We start from the raw sequence: 22,568 nt of genomic DNA, 5'->3' as shown, positions 1-22,568 counted from the left end.
AAAAATAACTGTTATTTGTGGAGCTAAGATCGTTTTTTAAAATCACCGTGTATTCTGAAAAAACGCATCATTACGAGTATATTGGTATATAAAAGTGTTGGTCTTCGTTGACTCCAACATAGAGATTTTTTGGGTTAAAAATTTAGAATAACAGTTATTTACAGTCCCTGATTTTCTCTCATTTACATTTAGAGTTGCCATGCCATGCCATTCATACTTTTAATGAACAAAAACCATGTGGTGAATAAATAAACTATGAAATACAAAAACAAAAAACAATAAAATGGCTACAAAATCCGCAACCGTAGCCGCACTCCATTTAATTTACATTTTCTCTGGGAAGCAGAAAACGCAACCGCATCCGCAGGTTTGTATTTCTACTCTATGAAATATTTAAAAATATTTAGTTGGGTTTTTATTAAAAGTAGTTTGTAGGTGGAGGGTAATTAAGTGTCGAAAATGGTTTCAGGGTTTCGACTTCCCAGTAAAATATTTTTAAATTTTGGTAATGAGTGTTGTAGGAAATGTAGTTATTTCACACATTACTTGGTAATGAGTTGTCGTTATCAATAACATAAATTATTTTTTAATAGAATTTGTAGCTAATTGTCTATAGCGTATTTCCATAAGGAATTAGTTAGTATTTCTAACCGTAGTCGATTTTGGAAGTTTTTTAAGAAATGTTGATATTTGCATATGTGTAGAAACCATTCCAGATAGAATGATAAAATTACTTTTTAAATCCAGAAAAGTCGGGTAATGAGATTTATAGACAGTTATTTTTTTTGTCAGCGTCCAACTAAAGTAAGTAGTAATTCACCCAAAATGTAACTACTTACACTTTCGTCCAATATTACTTGCCTACTTACCGGGTAAGTAAAGATTTTACTGGGTTGGTTTTCAAATTTTGTCGGCCTGTGTTATTTTTTGAAGTTTCCTATTAAAATTTAACACTTTTCAATTAGTTGTTGGTAATTCAATATAGTTTTATTATTTTTTAAAAATTAACGATTAAGTAACAATAACTTAAAAAATAGTACATTTTTAGAAAATTTAATTAAAGAAAAAAATTAAATTAGAAACAAAACATAAAATATAATTATTTATATATTTTTTATTGTATAATGATTAAATAGTTTAACATAAGGTACTTATATTCCATTCAAATGATCCCTATTATCATATTGCAGAGATTGTTTTATTAACAAAAAAAAATAAAAATTTTAAAAATAAACAAAAAAAATATTAAATAAAAACTTAATTGACTACAAAAAGGCACCTGAGTTGTAAATAAATATATAAATGTTTATTGTAAATATTTATGTATGTAAGTTAAATATAGTTGTATATTTATATTTTATATTAGTAAGTAATATAATATTTATTTAAAAAAAAAGTTATATAACAAAAATATATATATTTCGATATTTTTCAAGACACATACTAGTATACCGACAAAGTACATGGAACGATATATTATATACGAAAAGGTAGTTAGTTGATTTCTTTATATACTAAACATTTTGAAATTTTATTTAAAGTGAACTTTAAAAGTTAAATTGTGTTCTACACTTGTATATTTCCAATAAAAAATTTATAAATCAAAATTTTAATTTAAAGAAAAACAAAAAAAAGTTCACTTTTCTCTAAAAATTTCTTTTAAATTAATCCATGTTTCGCTGGGTTATAAGTTATTTATTTATATGTGTATGATTGTAAAAATATCCTAAATTTAAAATTTCTTTATTAAAATTTGTTTTCATATTTTGTTTTATTTTATTTATCCCTGATTAAATTTGAAACACAAATTGACTAGTGTTCAAGGTAACATTTGTTTAAGCAAGGTATTTTTATAAAATTTTTACTTATATTTTTTTTCTATAAATTACTTTTATTATTTTTATGTTTTTTTTTTGTATTTTTTTAGATTTAAGTGGGTTGGTTTTTGTCTTTGTTTTGATTGTATTTTTAATATATTTTTCTATATAGTATTTTTATTTTTTTCATTCCATTTGATTAAATTTATTTAATTTATTTCTTTTCTTTTTTATTCTTTTGTTGTTATATTTTTATACAGTATCACATTTTATAGAGTTCTGGTGGTTCTTTGCAAGAGGATATGCCCTGATCATATTTACCCATTTCGGCTTCGTAGAGAAGATTATTGATTAAATGTTTAACAACAATTTTTGCTTTGGACGTTTTAAGTTTACGTATTGTTATGGCCACATATTCACCGAACACTCCATACTCATCGATGGGATTGTTGCTGCAGTTGTTTGTCTTGCCATTGTTGCTGGTTGTTGGGTTGTTGTTGCCGTTGCTGTTGAGTAGTGTAGTTTGCAGGTGGGAGAAAGAGGTGGAGTAACCAGCTCCATCATCTTCATCGTCGTCGCCGTCATCATCATCATGAACAGCAGCAGCAGTATTATTGTCAGGACTTTGATTGTTGTTTATGTTGTTGCTATTTAAATAATCACATTGTCTGGAGTGTATGGCATTGGAATGTTGCTGTTGTTTTTGATTTAATTTAGAAGGTGATGGTGCATCCTCATTGTGATTTACGTTTGAATGCATTTGTGCCTTACGTTTGCGACTACCGACTGTGCCAGTGCCTCCTGGATTGTTGCCGCTGCCGTGGCTCATGCTAGTGTTGCTTCTGTTCATTGTCAAGTCAGTGGCATTTTTATGATAATTCAGTGGTACTGGGGTGGAAGTGCGTGTGCTCTCAAGCATTGCTAATTCAGTCGAATCACTTTCAAACTGTTGAATAAAGTAGATAAAAATGCTTAAATAAAAACTAAATATGTAATGTAGAAAAAAACTGATGGAGACAATAAAATGTAAATGTAGGAGAATAATTGAGTAGCTAGATACATCAATAACGTTCCTAGATGCATTTATCAAAAGTGCTATTATTGAAACATTTCATTTTCTAAAGGAGATAGAAGGGGTTAAATATTGACTGATCCTCACAAAAGTTGGTGGAGTGATTTTTACTCATAAAAAATCTTTCTTATCAAAAGAGAATATTTATGTAGATTTTAAACAATTCCTCTCGTGTAGTCTCTAACGCGATTTAAACACACAGATCGCCATAGAATTTCATAATGACCCAGAATATATATACATTGGTGGGTCTACGACTAATATTTCGACGTGTAACAAACGGAATGACACAATAAATATACCACAATCTTTTTTGATGGGGTGTATAATAAATTTGATCACTTACACTGGTCCTTAATCCAATTAAAATATATATGTCCTAGTTAGTTAGTTTGAAAGGTGAATGTAATATAAAAGACCTAGTTTGTTAGTTAAAAGGGAGGATATATATACATTAAAACGACTCACAAAAAATGTTGCTTGAGTTAACCCTCTAAAAATATTCGCTGTTATGTGATATGATGTTACCCGAAATATTTTCAGTTATGTGTTGTCCATTCGTGAGCTGGACAGTTTTCAAGAAAATATCGTATTTTCGACACGATTTTTCATAATAAATTAAATTTTTTACCCAGCTTTTTAAATATGTAGCATTTCTTAAACAAAATATATAATATGTGGTATCATTTGAAAGGTTTTTTGAAGTCAAGTCTTGTCTAAATTATGCATAAGTAAAAAACCTAACAATTTTAAATATTTTGAAACATGACAATTATGGGCAGATGGTTATCTATGAATAATACATCATTGGACGCGGCTTTAAAATCCCTTTCAAACCATACCTTACCATATGGTCTAATATATATACATACAAAAAAATACAAAGTGGCTTTACGACCTCAATTTCTATGAGTTACAAATATAAATATTACCGTTTAGGGTATACAAATCGAAATTCTGTTAATAAAATAAGTAAAATCTTCAAAAACATAAATTTTAGATCATTTTATTTCTGTATGCAAAAAAAACGACATACTTTAATGAACTTTGATACGTATCCAAGAAAAAAGAATATTGAACAATTTTGAAATTGTTAAAGTTGTCCATTAGACTCCATACTGCTGAACCTACTTTGGGATTTTCAGCTCGTAACTATTAAAATAGATCGCGATAAAATGTAGCGAAACCTAAGTCTCTCTTCCAAATTTTATGGGGATTTGTCCTTAACTGCGACAAATAGCTTAAATACGTCGAAATTGAGATTAAATTTAACATAAATGACTTTTTTTAAATAAATATTTGTAATCGACTGAGCAGAGATAACACCCATTTCAAAAGAAATTAATTGAACTTATTACAACCGATTTTGAACCAAGACTTTTTCCATGTTATATTTATTGGTTTGTTTCATATAATTCATTAAAAACACAAATTGTGTATAAATATTTTGAAATATCCTTATCAATCCTTTGTCAATTTTAAAATAAATATCAACCTTTGAAATTATCTTATCTATACTATCAAACATATTACTGCTATAAAGCAATTCTACAAGTACAATGTAATGATAAAAACAAAAAAACTTAGTTATAAAACATTAATGTGGCAATAGCTTGCGGTTGCGAAAATCGATCTTGTAATCTTGTACTGAGTTAAAGTTTATGTTAAAGTATTAGATTTGTATTTGCTGGAGTTGCCGTTAAAACAGTTGCAAACAACTAATATAAACACCTCTCTCTTACATAGGTTAGAAATACTTATAGTTAAAAGAAACTTACAATTTCTGTTTTAACATCATCTGCACTAATGTTACAGTATTCACTGCCATCGAAATCAGAGTTACGTGCCTGCAAAGAAACAAAAAATAGAAAGACAACCACGTTATAAAAGTGAAATGCATTTTATTTTTTTAAATGGCTTGTGGCAATATCAGTGTTACTACAGTTGACTAGTAAAGAAGAAGACTCAAATGACTTTTTAAACACAAACTTTGTTACTCATGCAAACCTATTACAAATACATAGATACACACACAATAGAAAGAAGAAGTTGGTAGTACAACTTGATATTGGGTTAATGAAAAAACAGCTTAAAGAAATCAAACTTGTGTAACAAACGGTACAAAACACTGTTGAATGCATTGCCTACAAACATGTTTGTAGTTGTTGCATTTTACCCGTATATTAATATTACAACAACGTGAATACACACACACACACACATACTGCTTATAACAACGACAAAAGTTGAGAAATTATTGCAAACATTGCACAGTGGGGAAAATACCTAGAAAAGGTAAGAAAGAATATTTTGGGTTCGCAACGAACACCGATCTTTAACCGGACTAATTTCTAGGTTTCAAATAAGGAGCATCGGTAACATACAATATCAGTTTTTTTTTGAGTGAGGTTAGAATCCATGAATATAGTATTAAAACGTTGAATATCTTATCGTAGCCAGCATGAGCGAAGACTAAATTGAACGTAACGTATGCTTCAAATCAAAGAGATATTTCCCTGGCCACGACCTTTGTAAAGAAGAGTCTTGATACTTTTGGAACTTGATAGAAGATACCTTGACTTCTTCAGAAGTTGTTTAAACAGAAAAGAAAATAAGTGATCGACTTACTATACAGACTCTTAGTACAAGTCTATAACATGACACTGCCTTAAATATATGTTATTAATGGACACAATCTTTATTTGTCACTATTATAAATTGATCTCCGAAAAATCCTTAGACATTATCAATCTGGATTGTACTTATTTAAAGACTTAAGCTTTCACGAGTCCCAGATTTCTGCACCAGATTTTTAAACAGACAGTTGAGCACATCATCTACTACTGTCCTAGAATAGATTATACGATGCAGGGTGTAGCTCTTGCTGGAATTCTAGATTTATAATTCTTCGTTTGGAGAGAATTCTGATAACTTTTATCTTTAGGGATCTGAATTCATTTAGAGCTTCGGAGTAGTACCTACATCTTCTGCACTTTATGTTTATGTTGAACATGTTTGGTGCTTAATTCTTCTCCAAACCACTCCGATTTGATGCAAGTATCTGCCGGTTCCCTTACGCATTTTTAGAACCGAGTAAATTAAGGAAGAAACCTATTGACGGTACCACACTGAGTCAAAAGTGCCTCCAGTAAACTCTCAAAATTTCTAATATATGTATGTAACATATATATAATTTTTGCAAATTACAACAATTTTAAATGATAACAAACTCCTCTTGGTGAGATTGTGGTTACGAATAGACCGCTAAATCCATATAGGTATTTCCTATCAAATTGTATGGGAATAAGAATGAAGTATTTTGATTCTTTCCACTGTGCGCAGATGTACTAAAAATTAACCACAAAGTTGATGAAAATAAAGTGGAGGTAGGGAAGAAAGAAGAAAATAAAACGGCTGATGCAACAAATTCAAACAACAAACACACATACAAATGTGGTGCATGCATGTACATATTTATAAACACATAATATGTATAATCGTCGTACTCTTACACACAAAGCTCAATTGCAGCAGGGGCTTGCTGGTTGGCTTTCATTTTAATTCGTTTCATTTCATTTGAGGCCAGAGTAATGCGACACATTTACGATTTTGTAAAGCTTATCAGTTGTAAAGCAGAGCAGCATGTTTGTTGGTTGCTTATTTTACTTTGTGGTGAAAACCACAAAAAATGTTTTTAAATATAAACAACAGCAGCAACAACAACAACAATAAGACAAACGAATAAGTAACACTCCAACACAGTCCCCATAGTTGGGGTATGTGCATGTGTTTGATTGTATGTGGATACAAAGACACTACATAGTAGAGTGCCTCATTTAATACAACAACAAAAAGTGAGTAGTACTAGGTATATGCGGACTGGACTTTTTCACGTGTGTGTTCATATGAAATTAACAAAAAAAAAAAAAATAAAAAACACACAAAAAACAAAATAAATAATAAAAAAATGTGTGGAAAAAATACGACGCATTAGCTGAACAGTGAACGACAACTGAGTTAGTTGGCAGAAGCACGGTGGAACTTAAATATTAAAATCAAAGCTCCAATTTTGCAAAAAGGGCGTAATTCTGTAAACTTTATTATTTCTGGCACAATCTATTACAATTTCACTAAACTCCACATAACTGAATCGCTTTTATTTTATCTGAACTTTTTAAACAGAAAAACATTTTCCGTCATACTTTCAAAGATTGACATTTATGTATGTAAGTGTTCAGTACCGTCTATCAGATTCGTTTCCTCATGTATAAATAGTTAGTTTTGCGGAGTGCTTTTGGATCATGAAAGCCGGATCTAAAAGTTTCTTACAAAAATATAACTAAAGCTATGTGTGCACGGTTGTCAATTTTAATAGTGCCTCTAATTGCTTTGCAAATTCTGATTGGTCTATTGTAGGGTCTAAAAGGTTCAATTATTGACCGTTCCTTACAAAACTTATTAATGACGAATTTCATCGCTGTACTCTCATTTCTGAGAGATGGGATAGGGTCAATTATGGATCGATCCTCGCAAAAGTTAATAGACAGATTTTAGCTCATGTTTCATCGCCACAAATGAGCGTAAAAGTAATTTTGTGGGGGAGGAGGTTAGGGTTAGTTTCCCCCAAAACTGAAAATTTCATACAAAATATAAACATTCTCTTCTCTCCAAACGCTTCAGCTGGAACCGTGGCTGTAAGGGGCCAACTTGTATGGGAACTATGCGAAAACGTGGACCGCTATTGCCCATTTTCAATACCAATAAAGAATCACTTTAATGGATAACATGTAAATATGTAAAAAATTTTCGTGAAGTTTCCATATTTTGTGAAAAATCTACACACGATACACACTATAATATTGGCTGACTCATTTGTGGAATAGAATCAGAAACAATCAACAAAGTTTAAAGCTTTTGGTATGAAATTAGTATGTTTTAGAAATCTCTGATATTCAATGTGTAATCGTATACATTAAACTAGTCCGGCCCACTGTTTAGTAATATTAATGTGTGTGCAACTGTCAAAGTGTCTTCAAATTATTCAGTCGCTGAAATAACACAACAACGAACCAGAAATGAAAACGCAAAACATACCAAACGAGAGAAACTAGACAAACAACTTTTTTGTGTGTTCAACGATTTTGAGTTGCAAATGAGTAAATAGTGTGCAACAATAACAACAATATGGGCAACTAAAAATAGTACACTGAAAATAAAAATCGCTTACCTATAATGTGATATGTGTTTACTTTTTTATAACTTATCAATAAAAGTGTGGGAAGTTTTATGATTAGGTACCTATTTGTAATAATGAAAACATACGGGAGGGAATTTGTTTTTGCTGGATGAGGTCACTTAGGTGTATACAATATTAAATTATTTTTTTTGAGATATAGTCATGAAAAAATGCAACAAAGTTTTGCATATGTAACCATTTGCAACTATGCAATAATACTTGCAAATAATTCTATTACAATGAAAACAATACAATTTTATAACATAAGAGAAACATTCAAATGTGAAAGAAATTCTAATACGAATAGTATTTCGTTCAGTGTATTAGCATGTACATAAATAAGTATGTGGAAATATTTGTATGGTTAGATGTGTATGGCTGATGTTGTTGTTGTGTAGTGATAATGTCTAATATAAACTATAAAGATATGGAAAGTCACTACTTACCACAGCCGTTATCGAAAGACTAGGAATTGCAGTCGCAGCAGCTAAAGCAGAGGCAGAATTTTCATCTAAACTACGTGATCCATGTAAAACATTTAAACTTTCCGGAGAGCACGTACTTGTCGAGGACGGAGGTGGCAACAGTTGTTGTGGTGTTGTTGCATTTGTATTTGATAAAGTTGCTGGTGTTATTGGGACACCAATATTGTTGTTGTTATTAGTATTATTGGTGGCTATTGGCGATGATGGTTTTGGACTGTTAAAAGGTTTCGAAATTGGGTTAAACGTTGCAGAAGTGGAGGTAAGGTTCAGAGAGTTGTTGTTATTTGTGTTAGCTGTTGTTGTAGTTGTTGCGTTTGTTGATAATTCCAGCAGCTTAAGTTGAGTAGCAGAGTCTATCTCTTGCTGCTTGAGAGCAGCATACTTTTGCTCGTCTCGTCGTCTCTCTTGAGCAGCAGAGGCAGCGGCAGCAGCTTCAACTGCTGCTATCACGGCCATAGGATGGCGAGCTTGTAAGCCTAAAGCCAAGAAATGATTGTTGAAGTGTTCAATGTCACGACTAGAAATTTTACGCTCCTCCATTAGTTCCTCATCGATACTGAGGTTGCTGATGTTGTTGTTATTATTGTTTGGCTCTGACAATGTTGTCTCTCTATTTGAATCATTTTTCTGTACCTCTGCCTCGTCCGAGTCTCCCGACTCACCGTCCAATATGAAACGTATGGCATCGTATGCAAACCACATTGGCTGATAATTGAGCCCCTTGCGTCTGCCATTGAGTACCTTGCCATGTTCACGATGGAATGAGGAACGTAAACTTTTGATTTTGGAACGTATTGAACGTATTTCGGCACCATACTTTTGCCCCAACAACTTGAGGGCCTCGTATTTGGTTTGCTTGATGTGGTAGCCCTTGGTGTTGGGATCCCAGAGAACACGGTGTCGCCGATAGTCTTCGATAAAATCTAGTATTGTGGCACGTGACCATTCAATACGATCTGTGGTCGTTGATGAACCTCCTCCACTAGCATTGTTGGCTGTGCTGGAGGAGGTAGTGCCATTGTTGTTGATGCTTATATTTAGGTTTGAGGTGCTATTGTTGTTATTATTTGTCGAATTGTTGCCTTTGTTATACATGGTTGCAGTGTTCATCATAATACTCTTCCCCCGCTTGCGACGCAGTTTTTGATCATGTGGCGACGACAGTTTGAAGCTGTCCTAGCGTGTCCAGAAGAGAGGAATGTGTTGTTGAGGTGTTGGTACTGGGGAAGGGTGCGGGACCGAGGAAGGGGTACGACTAACTGAATGTAGTCCACGATATTGCTGTTATTGGTTTGTCTGTTTGTGGTATGTGATCATAAGAGCAACAGGTTATTTTTAAACAAGTGTTTTTCTTTTTTTGTCTTGTTTTGTTTTCCTTGTTCCTCCTTCACCTTCTTCTTCGATTGCTTGTTTGCGACTACAACTAATATCAATGACAACAACACGATGCTACTACAACAACGTGGATGTGTGTGTTTGGGCGTGCGTGTGTGAATGCTGGCCGTGTAATAAATATGTAGTGTTGTGTGTTTTTGTTGGAGTTTGATTTGGTTTTTGCCAAAAAATATATTTTTGGTTGATCTTAACTGGTTTGGCGATCTTAGTGGTGCTGGTGGTTACGTTTGGTGGTGTTGTATTACGGGTTTTGATTTTTTTGTTTCGTTTGTTTTTTTCTTTTTGGTTGTTGGAGAGATGTTGTTATTGGTTTTGCAGCAGCCGCAACTTGATTATTATACACATTCGATCGCGAACATACATACCGTTTCGTCGTTCACCGTTGAAATCACGAAATGTACTAATTTCATATGTTTTTTTAACACACCGCCACCGTTGCTGCTGCCGCTGCTACTGCTGCTGCAGCCACAACTGGTACGACTGCGGTTGTTGTGGCTGGCTGGATCGATGGCTGGTTGGCAAACTGGCAGTTTGGTCGTTGTTTTGTTATTTGGCTGGTTAACTGCTTGCTAGCTAGCTAGCTGCTGGCCTTAGTATGTGTGGCATGCTCCAACGTCATTGCCATTGTCGTCTCAGCAGTGGTTGTTGTTAGTGTGAATGTTGACGTTGTTGTTGTCGTTGTTATTTTTAAGTCGTCTCCAAAAAAAAGCAAAAATACTCACAAAAAATCACACATACTAAGTTTTTGTGTCGAGTTTTGTCGTTTGATTTGATTTCGTTTTTGCTGTTGCTACTGTTGATATTGTTGTTATTACTGACATTATATTTAGTTGTTTTTGCTGGTGCTGTTGTGGTAGTACGTACGATTAGTCGTATGCAAGCAAAAGTATTTTGTTTATTTTGTTGCTACAATAAGTATTACTTTACTTTGGTTGCCTAACTGTTGTCATTATGACAAAGTGTCTGTCTGTCTGTCTGAATGACTGCTTGACGAATTGCCTCATTCAAGTCTGTTTGGTTAGTAGTGCTGCTGCGACTATTATTGCTATTACTGCCGCTTTCAGTTTCTGCTACTGCCGTTGTTGTTATTATTATTGTCGAGTAGTTGCTCGTGCTTTATTTATTTTGAACTGTCGTTGAATTTCATGTTGTCGTTGTTGTTGCTGCTGCGTTTATTTATTATTTAGCATTTCATACCTTATTTATTTTCTGTTTGTATTTTATTTTGTTTTTGCCTGAGTTTTTCCATGCTCTTATACAACGACAAAAACAATTGCGGCAACAATAACAACTAGAAACAGTATGTTGTATTGTGTTCAGTGTGATCGAATACAATAGATACACTACACTAGAGAACAGTAATGCGCGCAATAAATATACCAGCTACTATTGTAAATATAAGTATGTATGTACATATTGGTAAATTTGGATAATTTACTAAAAGTTTATCTCAGGAAATCCTACCCGATACAAACAGATCAATCGAAGCAGATTTGAAAAAGTAAAAGAAACAATGTAGGTTAAAAAATAGTAAAGTAACAAAGCCTGTGATAAGCCTACCTATACTGCCTCCAACACCTTTTGATGGAGAGTAAAACAACTAAACAGAATAAATAATAAAAAATAGCAACAATGTGTGTTGTGTAGTGAGTTGGTGTCGTGTCGTGTCGCATCGTCATCATCTATCCATTTTCGTCGTTACTGATCGTTGTTGCCGCCGTTGTCGTCGTCTTTGATTGTTGTCAAATAAACCGCAAACACAAAAAAACCTTTAGCAATTGTCGTGCTCTTATTTTCTTGTTTCTCTAACATGTGGAATGCTCCGTTCCGACTCTCACCTCGCCTCTCGTCTGTGCGCACCCACCACAGAAATAGTAATATGTTTGTGTGCTTTTGGTTGTATCGCCATTACTGGAAATTGTAGTACAATATTCATGAGCAACAAAATAATAATAAATGGCAACAACAAAAGCAACAATTGAATTTGTTTAAAACGTACGAAAATGGAAAAAAGAAAGCTGTCGATTGCATTTACAGTCACATCTCTAACTAAAGACAAAATGTTGTGACAATTGATTCAGATTGATCGTTCAATTGTAATAATTTTACAAATTACTCTTTCTAATAATGAGAGCAACACAAAGTATTTAAATAGTTGTAGAGTTGCCAGAGATGGAAAGAATTTTATCATGGAGAATTAAAGAAACTCAGCCTTTTAATTTCGTAAAGTTAGGGTGTTGTATTTAAATGTGAGAGCAACTACAATCACAAATGAAACTCCAAACTATGAAACTCCATAAAAAATAGTATTATTTTCATTTGTAAGAAAACTAGCGCTAAAGCCGCTTCTTATGCAACATAAGTTTTTGAGTTAGTATTCGGACGATTTACCATAATGATATCTGGAAAATATGTCGCAGATAATGGAGTCAACATCTGAATCAACCAGTACCTGAACTATCAAAAACGGATTATGGTCTAGCCAAAATCTTTACAAGGACCCAGCATTCACTTTAACTCAACTAAAAGTTAAAGTGAATTGCGCAAAGTATCTTTGAGATATCCTATATTATATGCTATAATGGAACCAAAACACGCAATCTATGTAGAAGAGTAATTGTAATATCTTGGGTATCAAGTCTATAAATAGCAAATGGCTCTTTGATATTGAAATTCATTGCAAAATTTCACTCATTGAAGAAAATTGTTGGGAAGCCTTTCCACCAGATTTTCCTAATGCTCTTTTTGTTGTGATGAAATCGTTATCCATTTATCTAATGGTCCCAGAAGTTGCTAGTAGGCGATTGGGTTTAAGATAATCGGCCAGGTCACTTTTCCATTCTCTGGGATAAATCCCAGACAACATTAAATATTAGTCAATTTTTTGATAAGAAATTTTTCATATTTATCAATCCAAATGAGACGAAATGATTTTGGCTCTAAAACAAGTTACAGAAGTTTCCTTCAATTTGTCGTCGTACAAATTAAGTGAATTCGACAGAAAAATCGAAAATATTATTAAAAGTCCATTTACCTAAAGTCTTCCTCTATTAATGAGTACATAAATTATAGTCATTCGTTTCCAATTCCAAGTTAATTTTACACTTTAAAGAAGTGTCTTTCTCTGATCATTTACACCCATTCAAAAGTACAAAAAGTAAAATGCAATTGTAAAAAAACTAATAGAAAGCTATAACGATGTTTAAACAGTTTTCTACGTTATTTATTTATTAACGCTTTTAGTGTTTGGTTCATTTATTTTCATGTGTTGTATGAACGACAAAGTAGAGTTGCAAGCGACAGACAATAGAGTTTTGTTTCGATTTCAACAGTTTTGTTAGTTTTACCTAATTAATGTTTACACTATTGGAGTTCCACAAATTACAAATTTTTCTTGTTACTTCTGCAAAGTCTTTTCCCCACCATTCGTTGCACTTGCTCACGAGTCGCGATTGTCATTATGGTTGTGTTGATACGGAAGAGTTTTATGATGCGGTTTTGTAGCTGTTTGTATTTGTTTGTATATGGAAGTAAATAAATGTATACATACTTAATCGTACCAACATACGTACATACATACATATGTACTAACTCCATAGAAAGATTAGTATATACATATGAATCTAGTCAGCTGATTGTTGGTTGTTTCAACTTATTTTTATACCCTATATGAGATGGTGTTGTAGTTTGAAACGCATTACATTAAAGTAACAATACGAAACTTTTCCCAGCAGTTCGACAAAGAGTCAATGCATACGAAAAAGACAGTAATTTCCACTAATAGTTACCCACCTGGATGATCGTAATTCGTATGTTTTGGGTCATTCGTCACGAATGTACCCTTTGTAATCGAAAATGAAGACAGTCGTCACTTTAGTGTCCCCTTTGTAAGCGGGAGCGGAGACAGTCGTCTCTTTACTGATGTTGTACATCCGAAAGTAGTTATTTTACTCATCTTTTGGAGAAATTATTATTACTTTCTACTAATATTCCACCATCTGGTTGACTCAAATTTAGTCAATCGTCACATTATTGTCCCATAGCATTCTGGAGAGTAGACACTTAAAATTTTCAAATTATAGTTCCATTAATATCTTACCACCTGGCTGACTCCAATTCGTATGTTTTTGGTCTTTCGTCACAAATAAACTCTTTGTAATCGAGAATGAAGACAGTCGTCACATTACTGTCTCTTTGTAGGGTGTAGAGTGACGATTGACTTCCTCGTAGGACAAGCCCATGTTAAAATGGTCAGTCATCTGGGAAGTCAGGTGGCCACTACAAGTGGTAGGTTAAGTGGTTAGTTCGGGACTGTCCATCGAACTGCTGGGTTAGAACTCGGTTTACTATTTTACTTGATCTTAAACCAATGGTATAATAAATATTAAATTTATTTTTTTTATTTCAAAAAGTATACAGATTAGTGCTTATCTGAATATGGGTTCCTTATGAGATATTTCTTGGATATCTCACCCACTTTATTATGTATCTGTTCAAAAGTGACCGATTTTTTTAAAATCACTTGATACATACACACATATTTATCGGAGTAGATCAGCAAAATCGGGGCCCAACATAAAAATATGTCTGGCTACCTCCAAAAAATTTCCTTAATTCATGAGTAGTTTCTCAGAAACAGTCAAAGATAATTCACCATACGTTAGTTTTTTTTAACCCAATTCAATCAATTAAGTTCAAAAGTAGATCACATCCTATAGCCGCCATAAAAATGTCCATATTTTCGGAAATGGATTAATCGTTAAAAACTTTCTCAAAATATCGGTATGATTCAATTTTTTTAAGATATGTCTAAAATATGAACAAATTACTTAAAAGCTCAAGTTTTATTAAATCAATCTGCGAATTTTTTTTTGGATCTGTCCATAATTACTTAAACGTAAATATTTCATTGACATGAATGTATTTTGGGTATATTCAAATTATTTTAAAAATTTCACTTCCGAAAATCAATTAATCCCTCATATTTATTAATATGTAAATATCTTTGGATAACTTTCAACATGTGTATGTTTTATTTATCTATAAATCATTCTCCGAAATTTTCCACATTAGTCCGTAATTTGTGAATATAAGGCCAATTATTTTATATAAAGAAGCTTATAGTTGCAGGGTATTTAAAATACGACACGGCCGAATATATATAATTATAACTTGTTTTCTTATCAGTTTGTCCATATAGATGTCGATATTTATATTCACACATATTTAAGTATATTTAAGGTGCGTCAGTTTTATTTAATAAACCTGATTACTCAAATACTAAAAATCTGTCAAAATCAGAAAACTTAATTTGAGAAAAATAGCGTTTTACATTTATTGCCTTATAAAAATTTTTCAAAGCTTTTCTGAACAATTTTTTTATGATAATTTGTCTTTAAACCTTTGATAAATTTATTTTTTTAAAGAAATTATAACAGCAAATAACATATTCCAATTATTTATTGCTCGATATGGATATGCAATTGTTATTTGAGGTTTTCTCGAATTAAAACAACAAAATGTATTTTCAAGTTTGTTCTTGTTTCGGATACTTAGATATGCTGATTATAGTTTTATTCATTTCAATCTTGCCTATGTCATGTTAATATTTTCCACACTAACCAAAAAAGGCGATACCGCCCACATTAGTGATGTAATTTTTGCAAATTTCACCGATTTTTTTTCAAACGTTAATTAAGATTTTAATGTAATCTATGAAAAATTTAATAGTTTCCCAATCCGCCCATTGAAAGTCCGCCAATTTTTCTCTAAATATTCATAAAGTTTTTTATGTAAAATTTTAAGTTTAAAATTTCTAATTATGTAATTCATATGGGGGTTCCAAGATAAACAAATTTTTGTATATAATTTATATGGGAGGTGTCGTTCTTCCCATTGGTAGTCCGCCAATTTATTACCCAATATTTTTACACGGATGTTAAAGTTCTTCGTGCAAAATTTGAAGATTCTATCTGTAATAGTTTCCAATATAAACGAATTTTTGTAATAATCATATTGACACTAAAGTATCTCCGACAATATTTGAGGACTCTAACTGATATATTTTCTCAGATTGGAATGTGCCACGCCCACTATAACCATTCCGCCCATTTTGTCCACATATATTCTAATGGATATCAAAGTTGTCAATACAAAATTTGAGTACTCTAGTTGTTGCAGTCTCTAAGATATATGAGTTTTAAAACTTATTTGGTATGTAGGCGTGGCTTCTCGCCTACTTGAAATTGCAAAGTAAAAAGTAGCCTATAACCTCTTTCCGACATACAGGAATACACTGTGAAAATTCAATTCAACAATGTGAAAATCGGTTCAGCCGATTAGAAGTCTATATATAAACTTCAAGTATACAAACACACATTCATTTGTAAAAATATAGATATAATATATTTGATAAATTCACAACACTGATTTAATACTCCGATAGATGGACGAACGGACTGAGTACGTTTTAGAATTTAATAATTGCACAGATGAATATTTCGATGTGTTATAAACTAAATGACAACAAGTAAGAGCGTTATATTCGGCTGTGCCGCTATTTGTAAGAGAGATTTTGGCTCGCGAGGAACTTACTTGTCAAATTTTATCGCTATACTCGTATTTTTTAACCAGTAATGAACTTTAAAGTCATTTTCTGAAGGGAACCTTGTAAGATCAATTACGGACCGATCCTCACTAAATTTGGTAGAGAAATTAATTAATGAGCGTTAAATTCATTTTCAGAGGGGGACCTTATATGGGGTAGGGTCATTTATGGACCGATCTTAAAAAAAGTTGCTAGAGAGGTTTTGGTCCCTAAGGAACTCACTTATACCTAATTTTATCGCTATACTCTAATGTTTAGGCCACAAATGAGCGCTCAAGTCATTTTTTGAAGGGGGCCTTATATGGGGAATAGGGTCAATAATGGATCGTTCCCTAAAAAGTTTGGTAGAATGATTTTGGCTCATATGAAACTTATTTATACCGAATTTCACCGCTATACTCAAATGTTTAGGCCAGTAATGAGAGGCGTCTTGTTCGTGTGCGTCAAATAAAGGTTTTCACAAAGAAAAACAATTTCCTTTATGTGTAAAGGGAACCGTAAATTTTTAAATAAAGTACTTATGTAACTGATTTTATGTAAGTCATTATAAGACTACTTAAAAGTAATGCAGAAGGTATGTAATAGTTATTGAATCCAGGATGAAGTCTATTGAAAATTGTTAATATATGTAGGTTAACCTAAAAAAGGCTGACATACATATAAGTTCGAAATGGTTTAATGAGATCTCTACAGTTTATGGGTAATGATTTCTCGATTTGAATGAAACTTCTTTGGTATATTTAATATCATCTGGACTATAATACTCAGTAAATAGTTTGGTTAAAATGTTTATATGATGGGAACAATCCCCTAATCAGCAAAATTTAATAATCATTGTTTAACTTGCAAGACTGGAAAAACATTTATATGAGTCATTAATTATCTTACATAACATTACACATTATTTATGTGAAGTAATTTTGGTTTTTGAAAAGCAATCTTAACATTTAAAGTTGCTCATTATCATCAAATTCTAATTTATATCCTTGATTATAAATATTAGCCTGTTAATACCCATATGGTAACGATTATTTAGGAGTTGTAAGGTTAAAATAGTATCCTTTATAAATTATAAACCACTTTATATTATGGGAGTTGCAAAATTTGAAAGAGTTTTTTTTACATAAGCAAAAATTATGCAAAAAAGAACTGGAGCAATAAATTTTGTGTACAATTTATGTTTTTTTTTTGTAATTAAGTAACAAAAATTCTAGCGTTCAAAACACTTAATTACGCTAGAGTGCATATGAATAATAAATTATGGCCTGAAGCAACAAAAAGTCATGTAGAAAGATTAAACCAACACAAGAACTTTTTGTTACTAACAAATAAACTTATGTAATAATACATTTAGAATGTGTATTTTACTTAACTTCCCTCCTATTAAAGAATTATTTGTACCTGGACACATATTGGGTAAGAATGATAATAAAAGAAATGAAAATATGTATTCGAAATACGATATGAAAAAAATAAGATGTATGAAGGTAAAGTATCAGATGTTACGCCCAGCACTTAAGAAAACTGTATTTTGTAAAAAAAAGTAAATGAAAAGAATTGACGTCAAATAACAAATACCATACATAACAATATTGCTTACTATATAGTACATAAATATTTAGCTTCTTACTTTTGGAGTAATGAAAATTAATGAAATTTGTTTTCAACATTCTATACGAAAGAGGTAAGATCTTAAAGTTTATAAATTTTCAGATTGAATGTTTTAAAAGAAAAATTCTGTTCAAAGTAATTATGATTTTAAACTTCTTCTGGGACTATCTCTAATAGCTTTACCTGAGAAAATATTAGATAATATTTCTGAAATTAATTTTATAAAAATTTTATAAAATTTCAGGGTCCTTGTTGTATTTCATTGCATTCGCAATTGACCCTCCTATTAACTGTCTACATATTATGTATATGAAAATGTAATGCAAAAATAAAAACGCCCTCCAAAACCACACCCCTTAATGACATTTTGTACTCATATGAAATGAATAGAAGAAAAAAAAAACAGAAGAAGAAAATAAACTATCGAATTTATGTCCTAGATAATGGAGAGAAAGAAATTAAATAGTTTTACAGATGATATTGAAATGAACAGAAAAAAATACATTAAAAGAAATAAAACTCATTAACGAAAACAATTTATTTAGGGGCACATATGCACACACTAAACATCCATACAAAAGCAATTTAATTCATACATAGTAGTACTTGGAACTACATAGTAAAACAATAATCTACTATGAAGAGTTTTCATATTTTTATAGGTGAGAGTATCAATTGATTTCTTGTGCACAACCACTTACTGATGAAAGTATTTTGCAATGACTACTACCTACCGTCTGCATTACTTTTGAATATACTTATAATGACTAATTTGTACTCAGATACGTAAGGATTAGAATAACCCAGCAAAACTTGCATTGAATAGTAATGAGATAAAAAGATCAAAGGAGAGCTTTTCACTACCTTCTCATTAGCATTTTATCTCATTATTTCAACACGGCGATGACATTGGAGCCAATTTCCAGCGATTCAATAACTTATTTGATTATATGTAGTTCATTATAAGAGTTCTTAAAAGTAATGAAAAAGGTAAGTAGTAGTCATTAAAATGTAAGTAGTTTTGTAAGTACACTCCATTATTGAGTTTTTACTGCGATGATGCTCAGGTTCATGTTCTGTATGGACAATGTTATTGGGTGTAAAACAAAACAACTTTTTAACTCCCTATTAGTATTTGACCTATGGGCTCTTTACAATCCGATATGTATTTAGATTATTTATGATAAGATATTTAAATAACAATTCTTTTATGAAAGGGAATCGTGTTGACAATGTGTGGGTCCAATTTTATAACGTCCAGGAAATTTATGTTGCATGTAGTTGTTACATTGATATATTTTCTGGTATTTTTTATATCGTACGATTTACTATCGAGACCCAAAATATAAATTTGATATTCATCTTAGTGTTGCATGAGCTGGATAGCAGGTTTAATGTATCTCAGTTTTTAAACTCCAATTTGATAGCAAGTTTCCGATTCAGGGTAAGAGTTAAATCTTAATAATAAATGTCAGAGATATTCAGTTTTATTTGCCACCTTTAAAACTACAGGGTAAGAAATTTTTAACTACATATGTACTTTCGTAATAGCACATGTACATACATACATATGTGTAATACTAAAATCCAAGATTACAAAATTCTACGCAATTTACAGTTTTCTAATGATTGGCAGAACGGAATAGAAGAGAAAATAGGAAAAAATTATGGGATAAAGGGCACAAATAAAAAATACGAAACATCATTTAAGTTTAATTGAAGTTCTAGTTTTGTTCCACAACAACATAATGAAAAGAAACTTACACATGTACATATACAGACATATATAATGTGTGTGATACATGTCCTTTTTACGGATTTTGTACATAAATATACGTAAATACGAATGATTATATTCAGATGGGGACATCAGATGAAGATTATGACGATGATAATGATGACGGTTGGGACATCATGCTGTTTAGTATATTATTCTCAGTTGGTACTATGTATTAAAACCATTCATTTATTCATGTATTATGTCTGCACTAGTCAATAGTTAACGTTATTTGGGGGGAGGTTTATTTTTGTTTTGGCTTTAATAGTTCCGTAGTTGTATGTTAGAACATTTTAATATTTAACTAAAAATGTCAAAATGGTTAAATACAGAAGCATAATACAAACATATGTATGTCTGTATGTATGTATGAAAGAGACTTAATTGTCATCTAGGAATATAATGATTTTCATTAAAAGCAGGACCATGTATTATTGAATTCATTAATTCAGGAAATTCAATGTAAGAATATAATCTCCGTTAAATGTTGAAGCGTAACAAATGCATAAATTCATTATGACTTTTGCTACCGTATAATACTCTTAGTCATATACTACACTATTAATGAGTTTGGGTACAATAAAAGAAAATTAGTTTTAATATATGTAGCTCCTTTGTGTAGGTTTCTTAATGATAAAAAAACATTTTCAATGATTTCTTTTTTCTTAAATTCGATAATTTTGATTTATAGAGTTTTATTGAAATACTTTTTAAATATGTAAGTATGAACTATTCAAAATTATTTCTTTCGTTGCTGAGAGTGTTATCATACGTTTTTATTACGAAAATTAACAAAACGCAATAAATTTTATATTTAAGTTCCTATCGCGTAAGTATATTACATATTGTTCTAAAAATTAAACACTTTTTTGACAGAAATGTACTGTTTGTAAACTAGTGTGAAGACTGTTGCCACTTAAGAGTAACTTTTGTAAGCGAGTACGTCACTTTCCTAACCTTAACTAAAGCGATAAGGCTCTTTACCTTGTTCAATACAGAGCTAGCAATCTGCTCTTCCAGTCTAGAGAGAGAGAGAGAGAGAGACTAGAAATCAGACTGTCTCTTTGTAATCTATGGAGTGTCGACTGACTTCATATTATAACAAGCAAATCGGTATAGTCATGTGGCTTGGAGTAACCTTAAGTGGTTAAATAGCTATGTATTTCGGGAACGTCTTATCGAACTTCTTGAACGTTAATGTACTAATATTGGTACATATTGTAAAAGTTATGCATTTAGTTTGTTAGAAAACTGAGACGAAAATAATACAAAACTAGTTTCTTCTATAGTTCATTCAGTTAAATTTATGAAAACAAGATATACATATTGAGTATGTACTGCTAAATCAATTTATGCATGTAGCTACATACACATATACGGAATATTTATTACATACATATTTACATACAAATGCATGTTACAAACATGTGTATTAGACCGACTACAAAAAAATTATCTTGCTTCTAAAATACTTTAGTTTAGCAACTTATTGACCAACAGATCCTAAAAAATGTCCGATCTTCGAGCAGTCATATGTTAGTGACTTCACGTCACTGATGTCTTCGGCTTAACAATATTCTAAGTGCTAAATTTCCCCAAAAGATAATGCGCCTTTTTTAAATTCGGATATTGAAAGACTTCTAGAAAAAAAATAGAATAGAGTGGCAACAAAATAGATCTTCTGCTGCAAAACATAGGCTGTCTACTGCTACAAGAAAACTGAGAAGATCCCTTCGATTAGAAGAGGATCGCATAAGTAAAAATTATGTTGAAAGTCTGACAAATAATAAATATACAAATTTCTTTCTTAGAAGTCAACAAATAATCCACTAAGAGAAATAGACGGATCTTGGGCTCGAAGTGCTACTGAAAAAGCCAATGTTTCGCAGAACCTGTAATGATGAATTCGTTCCAAATCGATATTAGTCCAGAAGATATCAGTATAACAATTAAAGAAAGCTTAAATGTAAAAAAGTCACCAGGATATTACTTAGTAACACCGTTAATGATTAAAAACCTACCAAATCTGGTAATATTTTATGATTATGTTACCTACTTTAGGATTCATTTAGCTAGAAACTTACTTGGCGTCGACGTGAATCCAAGAGAATCTGCATGAAATTACTTATTAGCCTTATCCAATTTGGACTTATCCAATTGGACTTATGTTATTGTGGGATAACGACAGTTATACCACTGTTGATCATTACGGGAGCACCATAGTATATAAGAAACGAGTATATCCACAGAGATTTAGAAGTTATAAATGCATTTTTTGAAACTTCGGGAAGAATATATTGCAAAATTACAAATCCATTCTAATCCGCTTTTAAGACATCTCACACAGTGTCAATTTACAACAAGTCTTCGTAGAGCCGATCAACCACCCTGCTAGGACGAGGACCATTCAACATTGCTCTCATAAGAGAGTAAATACTTATAGTTTTTAAGATTTAATTACTTATTGTTAGGCCTATTCAATAATACCTATAAACCTCTTTTTATCTTTAAAGACAATAGTCGGGTGTTTTAGAAACTCAGTTTATGTTCCTAAAAGACTTTGAAATG

The 22,568-nt window shown here is 31.7% G+C and overlaps 1 protein-coding gene across 2 annotated transcripts; it reads right to left on the bottom strand.

Moving 5' to 3' along the window:
• Positions 1–1,669: 1,669 nt before the first annotated feature.
• Positions 1,670–11,161, bottom strand: LOC111688977 (uncharacterized protein DDB_G0292186). Of its 2 annotated transcripts, XM_023451482.2 has the most exons (3): positions 8,572–11,155; positions 4,668–4,736; positions 1,670–2,763 (listed from the first exon to the last, which is right to left on the bottom strand). In XM_023451482.2, the coding sequence occupies exons 1-3, from the start codon at positions 9,721–9,723 to the stop codon at positions 2,080–2,082; spliced, it is 1,905 nt and encodes a 634-aa protein (XP_023307250.2). In that variant the 5' UTR covers positions 9,724–11,155; the 3' UTR covers positions 1,670–2,079. The 2 variants fall into 2 exon arrangements, with proteins under 2 accessions (XP_023307250.2, XP_046807765.1); XM_046951809.1 differs by lacking the exon at positions 4,668–4,736 and having other exon boundaries at positions 8,572–11,161.
• Positions 11,162–22,568: the final 11,407 nt, after the last annotated feature.

The sequence above is a fragment of the Lucilia cuprina genome, chromosome 5 (assembly GCF_022045245.1).
Source record: "Lucilia cuprina isolate Lc7/37 chromosome 5, ASM2204524v1, whole genome shotgun sequence".
NCBI lineage: Eukaryota > Metazoa > Arthropoda > Insecta > Diptera > Calliphoridae > Lucilia > Lucilia cuprina.
The sequence above is the reverse complement of the archived record's forward strand: the minus strand, read 5'-3'. Positions and strand labels throughout refer to the sequence as shown.